A 15,009-nucleotide genomic window follows, 5' to 3' on the forward strand; every position below is an offset into this window, starting at 1 on the left:
ACTGTGACAGGCAGCAGCGTGCGTGGTCCCATAAGCCTCATGAGGGGCCTGACAGTCCAAGCAGCCATCATTGTAGTCAAAAGGCAACGTTTGCTCTGGGGTACAAAGACCCCATACGCCCCACGTGACTGAACGCAACTATACCATACATACAGCTGTACCAGTTAAGAAAAACATCATTAGTGATCCTGACGGGCCAATCATGGGCCAAATACATTACTTCTTGAATTGGCTTAATCAATTCAGCAGCCAAAACAAAACGCACCCTTGAACTGAACAACATCATAACTGGGTACGGCAGGGCACGAACCTCCTAGTAGGAGCATGTTGTTTTGGCAGAGGGAATACTCATCTACTGTGGTAGCTAAAGAATCAGGTACGGAACTGCAAAAACGATACACTTAAGATCTGCAAACAGGACAGTACCTACAACATTACTTAGAGTGGTGTGCAAAGTAATGTGCCAGAAAAATAGTCACCCCTATTAATTTCTGGCGTATCAATTAAATGAATCTAATTCAGGGCACCGTATGCTATCCCCTTTAGAACCAATCAGAATGTAGGTTAAATGTGGGGGCCTCTGACAATAGCTATGAAATCAGTGCTATTTTCAGAGGTAAAAGAGTATTTATAAACGGCTTCACTAGACCCAGTTTGCATTGCCATATCTGCTCCAATTTCAGACGGCAGCCTTGTATTCAGTACTGTCTGGCCCTAATTCAGTGGCATTTGGTCTACTGTCTGTGCCTGAATAGCGAATTAATAGATATACTGCGAGTAAAATGGTGCTTGACAAAGCTGTCATTCAACAAATCTCAATTAATATGAATGTGTACAAATATAGGGAAAAAGTGTAACATTTCCAGCTGACTAAATAACCTCTAATGACAGAAAGTCTAGCTATGTGACAAGCTACCTCACTGGGCATAGATGCCAATTCAACATCTATTCCAGGTTGGTTCAACGTCATTTCATTGAATGTTGATTCAACCAGTGTGCCCAGTGGGATGTGTGTTACCACCATGCTGAAGACATTAAATCACAGGTATAAATACTTCACTCTTCACATTCAGAACTAAATACTGTTACAGGTGCTATTGATAGTCCTAAGCCCCTTACTATTGCAATACTAGGGTGTAGCACTACAAACCATATGACATACAGTGCACACTAGATAGCCTATGACGGCTGTGATATTCATTCATTCATCATCACAATCAGTGAGTGTCAGGCAGATTTACCGATGCTGCTGTTCTTCGCCTCTCTCCTCAGACCACAAAGCATGGCTGCAGTCCTGTCAAAACATCCGACCTGAGAGGAAAGTCGCTGTGCTGTTGTAGTGGCCAGCAGACCCAGCTAGGTGCCCCTGGGAATACGGTGTCCTCTGTGACCCAGTCTCACTCGCTAACAAGCAGGACAAAAAACTATTTTCTTCTCTTCATATCTCTGTTCTACTTGAAGCATATCTTGACTTCACTTATTGCATGAAAGATCCTGTTCCATAGATGTCTATTTCTATGTCCTTTAACTGTTTAAACTTGGTAAAAATATATATATATATATATATTGCTAAAATAAGTAATTCCCACAACAATTCGAAAGCAGGGAAACCAAATGATCAAAGCATCAAAGGAATAGTCATCTCTCCTTTTCTTCCCACCATTCTGAGGTTCCTTTTGAGGTATTCATGGTTGCTCTTCCTATTCCATAGGAATAATCATACCCCTCGTTCACGCTCACATACCAGCTCACACACACAGCAACCATTACACACAGCCTCAGTGAGTGTGTCGGAGAAGGTCGATCTCCCTCCCTCTCTATGCCAGAGGGGTGTGATGAAGCAGTCAAACACTCTCCCCACACATGACACGGTCACACCCCCTGCATCACACACACTTTCTCTCACACACGCGCACACTCAGTGGTGTCAAGCACACAATTAACGTTACCCACACATCCATTGTCACTGAGCTCATACAAGAGCAGCCATAAGCAGTTACACATTTTCCACACTAGTCGACACATAAGCAGTGCCCATCTTACTGTGCCCACCATAGTCATCCTACCCACACACATACACTGGCTAACTAATGCTCGCAGCTTTTCCACCTCCCATTCCATAGGCTCATCACAATGATTATTATCTGCTTATACAAGAGCATCCCCAGTGGTGGAAAAGGTACTCAATTGTCATACTTGATTCAAAGTAAACATGTCTTAATGGAAAATGACTCAAGTAAAAGTGAAAATCACCCAGTAAAATACTACTTGAGTAAAAGTCTAAAGGTATCTGGTTTTAAATGTACTTAAGTACAGTGGTGGAAAAAAGTACTCAATTTGTCATACTTGAGTAAAAGTAAATAGTGTACATCAAAAGTCCTTATATTAAGAAACCAGATGGCACAATTTCCTTTTTTGTTCATTGTTTTTTTTTCTCAGACAATTCACAAACGCAGTATGTGTGCTTTGTGAGTCCGCAAGATCAGAGGCAGTAGGGATGACAACGCGCTACATAGGTGCATGAATTTGACCATAATTCTGTCATGCCTGAGTATTCTAAATGTAACGAGTACTTTTTGGTGTCAGCGGAAATGTATGGGAGTAAAAAGTCAATTTTGTCTTTAGGAAGGTAGAGGTAAAAGATGTCAAAGTACAGATAACCCAAAACTCAACTTCTGACCAGAGAATCCTGTCCTTTATGAGACAATGGCTGCAATGGACATAAATCAAAACAACAATATGGTTTCTCGCTTTCAATCTGTGGTGAACATCTCATGTTCCCTTCTCTGGGTGAGAGGGCTCTTTCCCCCACTGCCTGTCTTCTACCCAGACACACATTTACAGAGGAGTTAAAACGACCGCTGACTGACTGAGAGCCCCACCTGTCTGTCCATTTGTCACCCTCACATGCTCGCCTCTTCCTGACTCACCCTCCCTCCATTCTTTCCCCCTATAAGGCCTGACAATCCCACCCAAAGGAACTTCTGTCAGTCAGGTCTGAGAGTAGGGAAATGACATGAAAGGATACACTAAAGCTCTAAACAGACACAAATATGCACTAGAGCCCACACAATAGCTTCAAAGTCCACACAGATGAGCTCAAGTACAAATAAAAGCTAGTAAACTATATGTGCAGTACAAATACATCCTTGATCCCAATGCATAGATTTATTGAGTCTATGTAGCATTTCCCTGACCAGAGACACCTCAAACAACTACAAACAAAGCGTTCTCTCCACTGTAGAAGTATGTCTCGCCAATGTAGCATGTCTCCTAATTAGTAGTCTCTTTCCAGTGGACCCAATACTCTTTGGCATAGACAATTTCCTCCCAGTTTTGTCCTTAATAGCCCATTTACTCAGGTGTTTCAGAGCGATACAAATTCATTTCTTACAGAATAAAAAGGAACAGAAGACACAGAGCTGTTTGTTGGTCTTATAAAAACCCAGGGAAACAGAACATACTACGCCACACAATTAGGGTAATTATTTATTTATTTTACCGTTATTTAACTAGGCAAGTCAGTTAAGAACAAATTCTTATTTTGAATGACAGCCTAGGAACCGTGTGTTTAACTTCCTTGTTCAGGAGCAGAACGACAGATCTGTACCTTGTCAGCTCAGGGATTCGATCTTGCAACCTTTCAGTTACTAGTCCAACGCTCTAACCACTAGGCTACCTACCACCCAATTATGTAGAGTAGTAGAAGCACACCCACTCAGTGTAGTACTGTGAAGTAGAATAAATGTTGCGTTTAGACTAGAGAATCAATTACACACAAAAATTACACACATTCTGCTAGAAAGCAATATGCAATCGATTCTAGATTCAACAGATATTTGACTGTTTAAATGTATATAAAACAGTGCTATTGTCTTACAATTAGTGATCGTTCTAAAAGACCATTGTAATATATGTTAAATAAGACATGACATTTTCACTTACCAGTAAAAGAATAAGCTCTCACATACGTTGAAAGTACAGTAAAAGCTATGAGCTATTCTCCAACCAAAAGGTAGCTGGGCACACTTTCGAACATGCAGCTGATCATACTGCCAATGTATCAGCTCTAGTTGCGAATAAATCTACCAAATGAATGCAGCAGGGATGACAGAAACTTGAGTCAACACACCGATCACGAAATGACTTAGGCTACAGGACAGGTTCAGAGGTGGTGAACATGACCCAGTCATAATTCATAATCATAGTACGATGTTCACCTGCAAGGTAGCTCAGACGTAAACTAAAGGTAAAATATGACTCCATTAAAAGACTCTTCCCACGTTTAAGCTAAGTTATCATATTGATTTTGACAAAACAAAATAGGCAAGATAAATTCTAGGTATAGTTTCTTATTTAAAACGGTCTCAACTAAGAAATAAGGCACTTCAGCTCCCACACAACTCAGGCTGGAGCCTGCAACAGTATATACAATACAGTAGCAGTGTAAAAACCCAATCAACTCGTCCATTTGGCTTTAATGAACACAAATAAATCATGTGGGCTCTGCCATCATAAGTATTCATAAACATTGTTGCGTAAGCAGTACCTTTGGTCCTCCCTCTGATGATCCCGAGGCGACAACGGAGTGAAAAGGAGAACATCCTCCTCTTTCCTCCTCCTTTCCTCATGGACTCGGTCTGAGAGAAGGCCAGGGTGATGAGCTTTGGGTTGCCCATGCGTCCCTTTCCACATATTACTCTGTCTGCCATATTCACTCTCTAGTCACCGAAAGTAAAAAACAATCTCGCTTTCTCCTTTCGATTGCTTTCCTCCAAACGGTTTCCTCTAGCTCCGTCCTGCGGTCTCTTCACAACCCTAACTGGAGGAGTCCCAACATCCTCAGGTGTGTCTGAATAAGCCTACAAATGAGATGGAGAATATAAAAAATAAACTAAACCTACGAAAGATCAGTATCTGCTTCTCTCGTAACACACACACACACACACAAAATGTGAAATTAAAACGGCAGGCAAACAAAAACATGAATATGCTGTCCATTGTTATTCATTTCAGGTAAGGTTATGTAAATGTAATGCATGTTATATTGTTTGTGATTTTCATCACTGACAGTATTTTACATGAACAGATGGATAGGAGCTAAATACTGCAGAGATGGCACAGCCTGTCAGAACGCAATGGAAACTTTCACCCCAGGTGGCTGGCGGTAGACACTGGCTATTTATTCATGCCAAAACATAGAATTTCAGAATCGCAGCATGAATGTGCATGATTGAAAAGGGCATCTAAACATGTTCATTTCTGTAATTCCAACAAAACACTGTATGCGGTTGTCTACATTAAATTACTTTAATTTATGAGGCCCAACTGTCATAAGCAGAGAAGAAATGAAAGTCATGTGTGGAAGAAAGCAAACCGCTTTGGTTTCATCAATATTTTTGAATAATCCTCAAAACTAAGTAGTGTTAAATTACAACATATTTGCAAATTAAATCAAGATATATCTTGATTTGAAAGCATCTGGTTATCAGACTCGTATTGCACTCATGATAATCGTGTAGTAGTCGGATTAATGATCCAGACATATCTTTTTATTATTTTTATGAAGTTCCTTCAAGATCTTCAAAGATCCCAAAGGGGATTCAACTACTTCGAGCCTCATAAATCCCTGTTGAGAGCATATCAATAGGAAGTTGAAAACATCTTTCATACAAGTTTCCATTGCTTTACTAAATCCTAAATTGTCAGAATGGGGCTAAGGATCACTACAGGGTGTTGGCAAGGATGACTGCACATCCGGCTGAAGTGCCACAAGGCTGTTAGCACAACAAACACTGATGCACTTGGGAATAGTAGTCAGTGCTATCCCATAGTTTCAGTCGAGACACGTCACACAGGTCTAAAACTTCCCTTGTGTTGCACACAGATCACAGGTCTCCAGTAACCAGGTTTCCATCTAATCTTATAGGCGTAAAATACATGACGGATAAAAATAGTCAGCACAGGCCTGATTGATAAAGCTAATTTGTCATGAACTTGCCAAATGTCGATAAACTATGGGAGACATGGCAGTGGAAATACTGATATAACAACCGTCACATTGTACCAAACTTGACATGTGGTCCCCCCACAATGACTTGGGAAAGCATGCATTTTATTAGGCTACAGATTAAATATATCAGGAACTTCATCGGTTTGGTGAAAGTGCAAGGTGATGAACTTAATGCTCCTTTCCAATAATGCTTGGCTACTGTTTTGTCCATAATGTCATCTCTTAGGCAGGCTATACCTGCACCGTATCTGCAAGCTGTTGGCTAGAGCACATGTGGCAAGATCAGAGAAGAAACATGCACTATATAACGCAACATTCCTGACAAAAACCATCGGAGTTGAAAACGCATAATTTTTATGTGCACTATGGCATCACGCAGACTTTCATCCTCAACAAGTCAATTTGATGGAAACGCAATCAGCATATTGCATTTACGCTGATTGTAGAATATTCACATGAAAATCTGTCACAAATGAGATAGAAGCCTAGCTTGTGGTATTGAAATATTCTAAACAACATGGTCTTTTTTTCTCTCTTCCAGATACAACCCAGTCTGCTCTATAGGACTGTCTAACAGGTAGGAGTATATATAGGATTTGGTCTGAAAAGAAGTCTTCTCACAAAGGTGCACTAGGGAAATTGACACTTTCAATGGTTCTCAAAGATATCTCAGAACCATCTAGACCAGTCATGCTGAACCAGACCAATTCTCAACCCTGCGCCCACGTGTCTACTCTCCACTTTAAAGGGAGGATTGGTGTCAGGAATATGGGGAAACGGGTAGAGAATTTGAACAGTCTAGCTATAGCAAAGTCTTAGCCCAGAAAAAATAATTTGTCAGGAGAACATACACATTTAAACATGCGTTTTATTGGGAAATAATGGCTGGATCACTCGTTCTCCTCGCTGCGGAGTCTGGCATTGGGGTTGGTGATCTTGATGGCCAGCTGGGCTGCTCTCTCCACAATCAGCTTTCTGTTCTTGGAAGACACGTTGTGGGCGATCTCAGCAGCATGGGTCCTACGGAGAAGGTGAGAGCAGAATAAATTATTTGTCAAACGCCTATTTTTCAGTGGCAATTAACCAGACTAAAACTGACCAAATAGACAAATTATTTTTCATTTCAGTTGACTAAAACAATACGAAATGCTCTCTGTGGCCAAAATCGGACTACTAAATGGACTAGACAAGAGTTTTTGGAAAGATTGAGAGCGATAAGCACAAATAATATTAACAGCACAGATGCGCAGTTCTGTTCAGCAGTGGGAAAGACGCGCCACACCTGGCACAGCCTACATGAGCTGTTGAGCAGTGGGAAAGACGCGCCACACCTGGCACACAACCTACATGAGCTGTTGAGCAGTGGGAAAGACGCGCCACACCTGGCACAGCCTACATGAGCTGTTGAGTAGTGGGAAAGACACGCAACACCTGGCACACAGCCTACATGAGCTGTTGAGCTGTGGGAAAGACGCACCACACCTGGCTGGCACACAGCCTACATGAGCTGTTGAGCAGTGGGAAAGATGCGCCACACCTGGCACACAACCTACATGAGCTGTTGAGCAGTGGGAAAGACGCGCCACACCTGGCACACAACAACCTACATGAGCTGTTGAGCAGTGGGGAAGATGTGCCACACCTGGCACACAACCTACATGAGCTGTTGAGCAGTGGGAAAGACGCGCCACACAGCCTACATGAGCTGTTGAGCAGTGGGAAAGATGCGCCACACCTGGCACACAGCCTACATGAGCTGTTGAGGAGCAAGTGATGATTGTGGGCACAGGCAGACCAGCTCTGCTCTGATTATACACATCTCGCAGGCCACTCTCTTGCTTTCCCTGTAACTAACCAGTCACCACCAGCCATCTAGTTAGCTACCATTTGCCTGGTTAAGTAACACAAGCTGCTTTACGAAATTTAAAATAGCAGCATTGCATTTAATAGTAAAACAAGTGTAGGTATGTTTTTCTCCTTCGAGTATAGAACAGTCTTTAAATTTCTTATTTCTTTCATATGCATTTTTTTTTTTTTTTTTTTTAAATACCAAGCTTGCTAGCTTAGTTTTTCTCTGCATTATTTCAGACATTTGTCAAGCCGTCTCCAATCAATGTCTGGTTGTGTGTGAATGCGTGGTGGGGGGACAGGCGTAACGGTTAAGGTGTTGGCTTGACAGTTGCTGGACCAGGGTTCGACTGCCGGTTGGGGGAACACACAGCGCACTTCCATGATTGGATTTATTGACGCTCCCCTTAAACTGCCCCTAATTGACCCATTTTCCGACCTTCCAACCTTGACATTTTCTGGGGAGATCACTTCAGTGCGAAGGCAGCGCCCCTGACCCATGCAGGTCTCTGCTGACAATATTTTACATGGAGCATGTGTGCCCCCAAGTTGAAAGATGAAGGCGCACAGAAAGAAATTGAGCACAATGAACATTTTATAAAGCTAGAATCCTTAAAGTTGCAATATCTATTTTTGGGCGACCGGATAAAATTCACATGGACAGATCTTAAACTCACATTTCTTTCTCATTGAAAGCAAGCCTAAGAAGCAGTTCTATGTGCGCTATATTTATGCTTCCCGCGAGTAAGTTTCGTTTTTGCGGCTTTTACTTTTGCACACCAGCTCCAAACAGCACTTTAGATGGTTAAATGATTCTCTACACCAGGGGTGGGCAAACTTTTTGACTCGCGGGCCACAATGGGTTCTAAAATTTGACAGAGGGGCCGGGCCAGGAGCATTTGGAGGGAGTGTTTGGGCCGGATATACTAAATCATTAAATGTAGTGTGTGCAAACCTCATAGCACAGTAAGAACACTACAACCCAATTTATTAACTGTCTTTCAAATGTGAAAAATAGCCCTTATCAGTTAATAAATTTGTCTCAAGGAATATGCAAGATATGGCATTTACATACTATTTCGCAGATACTGGGAGGAGGAAATGTAAATAGATTAAAATAACATACGCAATGTGATTTATCAAGATTGCGTCTGTTTTTAATAAGTTTCAATCGAAGGTGCAAAGTTAAAGAAATCAACATTTATTGAAAAATGGAATCACTTTCAACATTCAAAACATATTATTACACAACGAAATACTCAAGCTCAATAATATCTACTTGTGTTAAACTCCGCAAAATCATGGATGGATTGTCCTGACCGTGCGCTCTACAAACTCGCCACGGACGCCCTCGCCTTCACGCGCAAACAGTACACGTGTATCGTTGCCAAGCACACAGACATAGGCTGTATTAAATATCCTACCTGCAGCTGAAAATTTTAATTAAGAGCGATGTGCGGCGTGTTAATTAAGCTACTGTACCGCTGCTGTGCGTAAATGCGCATTGCTCTTAATTAAAAGACGCACTTCCAAACTTTCCATATGCATTTTTTCATAACACAGCAGAAAAACTCACCATTTCAGTGGGAACAGTGTTGTTGGTCTCCCTTTTTTGCCAGTGCATCAAAGTCTGGAGTTAGTTTTGTTGTGGCAATTCTCAGGACAGATCTGAGGTGTTGGTCAGTTAACTTGGATCTGTGATGGGCTTTGTTGATTTTCATGACGCTAAACGTCTGCTCACACACGTAGCCGCCCGTTCTTGTGTTGACTGCTTGCTAGCATAGTTTGCATGCTTCGTGGCAAAGTGACGGCTGATATTGTACTCTTTGAAAACCGCAACAGCTTCTTGGCATATCAGACATACAGCCGTTGATCGGACTTCAGTGAAGAAGTATTTTGTTGTCCACTCCTTATTAAACACTCGGCATTCGCTGTCCACTTTCCTTCTCTTTTGTCCGCTCATTTTCACAGAAGGGCTTAATGGTGACGTGAAACGAAGTGAAAATTAAAGTGAAATAAAGAGAAATACGCGCCACTCCAACAACGGTCAATGTGTTTTGAGTGCGCCATCTATTGGGGAAACGTGGGCATTGCAGGGAAAGGGGAAAAAAGGAGGTTTTTACTATAATTTGGACAAGTTCGGCGGGCCGGATTAAAAAGCCTAACGGGCCGTATGTGGCCGTATGTGTGTGCATAGCGGATCTTTCATTTTTCTAGGCACACTGGTGCTCCTAAATGAAAATTCCAGGCCGCACAGCAAAGTCTTTAACCGCATACACAAGTAGAATGGTTGCACTGTAAAGCCCTGAAGTGGACCCCACGATGTGCGCGTGCCACACCCACATTGCTCATATCATACGCAAATGGACCTTTTATAGCCTATTACATAGGTTCGCAGAAGTCTGCCTCAGGAGCAATGGTAGGCTATAGATTGTTCATGGGTATATGGTAATTGGCTGCTCTTCAGTAGCTAACTAGAAAAAAGTTTAAAATTTTCCAAATTTGGGCACCCCCTAGGATTTTCGAACAATTTGTTGCTGATCAAGGCCTAAAGTTGGGGTGGGGGAGGTCCGGAGAGTGTCAGTCAACTTCCCCCTCAGGAAGTTGGAGAAATGTTGCCCTAGCACTGCACAGCAGATTCAAATAACCAACTAATAATCAAGCTTTGGTTATTTGAATCAGCTTTGTAGTGCTAGGGCAAAAAAATGCTCCAACTTCCTGAGGGGGAAGTTGACTTGACACCCTCCTGGCCTACCCCCTACCCAACCTGGCGGGCTCCAGTAGTTGGGGAAAACCTGGTCTACCTTACTGTAGGCTATTTTGAATATGAAACAACTGAACTAGACCTATGAGCTTTTTCAGATCTCCATCCACAACCTAATCTATCAGGTTAGTCTTGTCTACTGGGCTACCATTGATTGTTATTGGTAAACTGAGTATTATCACATACTTAGAAGCCTACTGTTGGCATAGATCTATTTCAAGAGGAAAGATGAAGACATTTTTAACATAGCCTTACTAATCTTTAACAGTTTACCGGGAACTTTCTGTGAAGGACAGTATCATCGGGACATCGAGTCTGTTTCCATCCACGCAGTGGCCTACGTTTCATTGCTTGTCAATGTATGCGCGCATACTACTGTTGAGACAAACGCATGTGCAGACAAGTGTTCTCACTTAGTTGACTAAACGCTGTAGCAAACTACCATCGTTGTAATGAAGCCTTAGTTGACTACAAAATAGTGATTGTTCACTTGACAAACATATAATTTTGTCAAATATATTTGGCAAACAGTTCGTTCTCGATTTTTCCCTACCCTTTTTCCTCACATCAGTGGCATCAACTGACAAAGTGGAGCTGCCATCCAGCTCAAGGGAGGAAAATTGTACCAGAGACAGAAAAGGAAGCAAGACAACCCACTAGCTGTTTTTTCTGGTTCAATTAAAGTAAATTAACTAAGTAGACCAGACCCAGCTGCTATCGCATTGGTGTCTATGGGAGAGCAAACCCCTTAAGACAGGTACTGACAACGTTTTTCCAATAGTCAACAGCCAGACAACTCTTCATTTATCAACCATCTTTGATAGTTCTACGACTACAGGGAGAGAGCTAGAGATGTGGTCCTCCTCGACCAAGTCCTCTGACTGCCTCAGCTACCACGTAATACGGTTGAGTCAAAAACCACAATGTGCCAACTAGAAGCCTATTTTGTTTTGCATTTTTAGGGTCGTTTTTTCATACTAGGGTACTCAAGCATGGTACGCAAAATACGTGCAGGTTGACAGGTCCGCATTTTTTAGATACAACTTCTGAGTCCACTGGATATCTACAAATAGTATTCCCTGTCAAATAGGCTTTGTGCTATTAAGATTCGTAGAGCTACGCCTCCCATGGCTTAGGCGACCCCCCCCCCCCAACTACAGATTGATTGGAGACAGCTTGTGTCAAAACATTTTCTAGGATGTTCTACCTGTAGCAAACCTAGTGGATAATGCTGGAAATTCCGGTCAAATAAGACCCCCCCCAAATAAACTTTAAACAACTTGTCCTACACATTTTGTATTTAGTACCTTTAGAAAGAACACCAGGATAACTGTATTAAAGCATATAGTATTGCATATCTAATGATACTTGTTTGAGTAAACAAGCCAAATGGACCCACGGGGAAGAATACAGTGCACCCAACAAAACGTACTTATTGCTCATCATGAGGACCTCCAGCTCCTTGATGTTGTGCACCAGGAACTTCCTGAAGCCAGAGGGCAGCATGTGCTTAGTCTTCTTGTTGCTACCATAACCGATGTTGGGCATCAGCATCTGGCCCTTAAACCGCCTGCGGACTCTGTTGTCAATACCCCTGGGCTTACGCCAGCTTTTCTGGAGGGAGCATAGAAAAATGTTACTTACTAAAGCAGTTATAATCAATGTTCCTTCCAACTACTTTGCTCGAGGGAGATGAATGTCCTTTGCCTCTCTGCATGTGTAATGTCTGAAAAGCATCGCTCGCTCGCTCCACAAATTACAGAACTGTACATTCCTAAAGGAAGATCTATCATCTTTAAAGTTATGCGTGTAGCAAATGCTCTTACCGTGACCTTGACATATCTGTCAGACTGATGGCGAATGAACTTCTTAACCCTCTTCTTGACGATCTTCGGCTTGGTAAGAGGTCGGAGGGCTGCCATGGTGACCTGTAATGGGGTAAAAAGTTATTTGTTAACTTAATTTTGGGCAGTGTTTCACAACTGGCAAAAAACAACCATTGTATATCTAATCACCCACAATCAGTTGTTGTGAAACGTTAGTCACAGTTACATGACTAGTAACTAAAAGCCAACAACTCTCATTAGAAAACAAGCCAGCTAACACGGTGCATGTCATTAAGATTATCGCAATAGCAAACTACAGGTAGCTGAAGGTTAACTTTAGTCAACAGACACCTCGACTCTACCTTTACAAATGGGAACAGTCAATCGCATTGAAGTAGCAAGTGTGTTCTAGCTACAGCAACCAACATTGTTTGAGGGCTGGCTGCGTTGTTAGTCTGGTAATTGTCAAAGTAGTTAACAGGCATATGATCCAGGGTGATCCTAAAAACCATGCTAAATTAAAGCGTGGTTTATAGAACGAACACGTCTCGGCCACACTGTAGAGACATCGCTAGTCACTAGCCAGTTCTAATATTAGGAAGGCTAGCTAGCCACATGGAATGCAAGCCGATCAAAACCATGGCATTTAAAAATGTGCAGTGTCTTATACTATTCATGGCTTCTGAATGTTGAATTTGCGCCGTTGATTATTTATGTCAGCATTATTTATTTTGTCTACTAAACCAGTAGATGGACATAGATTTTGATAAACTCACCCGCCTGTGTAATTTTAAGAAGGGAGTCAGCAACGGCCGAAAGGAAAGGACTTCCGTTAAGGACCGCAAGGTGATATGGGTAATGTATTAAATGAGAGAACTGGAAGTAGTAGCTCGTCTTGGCACTACTTATACCAAATCTCCCTCAAAATGACTCATTGTGAGCTCATGGCAACAGTTTTTTTTGTGAGATCACGAGATAAACTCTATAAATAGGAGTGGACGTATTGATGATATATTGACAGCTTCGAACACACCGACAGTGTTTTTGCGCAAAATAGTAAGCATCATTATCATCATCTGGATATGTATGCAACAAAAGTTTGACACATACATTTGATAAATTCAACGTATGTACCACACCGAACGCAATAATGCAACTGCCTCTGCAATGCTGCAAGGCAAACGCAGCTTTCATTGGAAATGAATGATGGGCTGGAGAAGATGGCTGACGCTTGACGTGATTCTTCTTCTATGAGGTTTAACTGCGGTTGGCATCCAATTTGTTGCATTTACCGCCACCTACTAGACTGGAGTACAACTCCCTTACACTTGAAAAACAAACAACATGCACGAAATAAATACCCTACCATCTAACACTACTCTCACTAATTTAAAATTATATACAATAAAATGAACACCTCCCTATTCCACTAATTAAATGTATTTATTCCTACCTCATGCCATCATCCTTAAAGAATGAGACATCATCACTTAACACACCCTGTAACTCTTCGGATGTCAAGTCTCGCACACCCAAATACCTCTCTGCCGCTGCCAACACAACCTCAATTTTCTGAGACTTCTGATCCATCCCTGCAGTACAATTGATAACCATTGCTATAAATGCTAGAAATCCAATCTTACTGAAACTTATTTTACTTTTTGGCCTATCCCTCTGTACTGGTATATCTCTACTACTCTCACCACTCCTCCCCCTTAACCCATCTTCCTCTACTTTCTTCACTGCCTCAGCATATGACAACTTCTCCACTACTCTAACCCTGGAAACCTTAACCTGCCTCTCTCGCACGGGACATTTCTGATCCCCATATCTATGGGCACCACTACAATTAACACATTCCACTACTTTCCCCAATACCACACATTCCTTTGCCTCGTGCCCTTCTGCACATTTCTCACACTTTGGACCCTCCCTCCTACACACTGCTGCCACATGCCCATAAGCTGGACACCTATAACATCGTAATATATTTGACACATAAGCTCGTACAGGATAACTTATATAACCTAACTTCACGTTGTCAGGCAAAGACTCAACTTCAAAACTCAAAAGAACAGACAACGGCTCTTCTGTTTCCCCGCTCTCGCCACCCTATCTGCGTCGCATCAAATGACGAGCATCACATACACCGGGAAACTTTGCCCTCAGCTGGTCAACTTTTAGATCTACTGCTACCCCAGTTATCATTGGTGCCTTTTTCTTGAGAACGAAACAACTACATTTTCTTGACCCCATTTGTTTTACTTCGAGAGCATTCTTCCTCTGGCCAACAGAAACACAAACAATCATCACAAGACCACTTCTGGTTATCCTCACCGATTCCACATGACCCAACTCTTTTTTTCACCCACCGTGAAACCACAAATGGATTCTGCCGACGTATAAATCGGAAATTAGCTAGGTTGAATTTGGTTATCTGAATGGCCTTTTTCACATGCTTTTTAAAAGAGAGGTTGGAATCAAGTATGATGCCAAGGTACTTAAAATCAGATACCACCTGGAGCTTCTCCCCTGACACGTAGACATCTGGTTCAGTA

At 42.0% G+C, this 15,009-nt stretch overlaps 2 protein-coding genes across 4 annotated transcripts in view; both read right to left on the reverse strand.

Moving 5' to 3' along the window:
- LOC115131830 (glutamate receptor-interacting protein 2-like) overlaps positions 1-2,058 on the reverse strand; it is a 74,531-nt gene extending 72,473 nt beyond the window's left edge. For both annotated transcript variants that reach the window (XM_065020576.1, XM_029663852.2), the window contains exon 1: positions 1,242-2,058. In XM_065020576.1, coding sequence (XP_064876648.1) covers positions 1,242-1,284 — 43 coding nt within the window. In that variant the 5' untranslated portion in view covers positions 1,285-2,058. The remainder of the gene's footprint in view (positions 1-1,241) is intronic.
- A 4,805-nt stretch (positions 2,059-6,863) lies between these two features.
- On the reverse strand, positions 6,864-13,333 carry LOC115131831 (large ribosomal subunit protein eL32). Of its 2 annotated transcripts, none has more exons than XM_029663853.1 (4): positions 13,228-13,333; positions 12,452-12,553; positions 12,058-12,239; positions 6,864-7,033 (listed from the first exon to the last, which is right to left on the reverse strand). In XM_029663853.1, the coding sequence occupies exons 2-4, from the start codon at positions 12,545-12,547 to the stop codon at positions 6,904-6,906; spliced, it is 408 nt and encodes a 135-aa protein (XP_029519713.1). In that variant the 5' UTR covers positions 12,548-12,553; positions 13,228-13,333; the 3' UTR covers positions 6,864-6,903. The 2 variants fall into 2 exon arrangements, with proteins under 2 accessions (XP_029519713.1, XP_029519714.1); XM_029663854.2 differs by having other exon boundaries at positions 13,232-13,313.
- Positions 13,334-15,009: the final 1,676 nt, after the last annotated feature.

Source organism: Oncorhynchus nerka, linkage group LG7 (assembly GCF_034236695.1).
Source record: "Oncorhynchus nerka isolate Pitt River linkage group LG7, Oner_Uvic_2.0, whole genome shotgun sequence".
Taxonomy (NCBI): Eukaryota; Metazoa; Chordata; class Actinopteri; order Salmoniformes; family Salmonidae; genus Oncorhynchus; species Oncorhynchus nerka.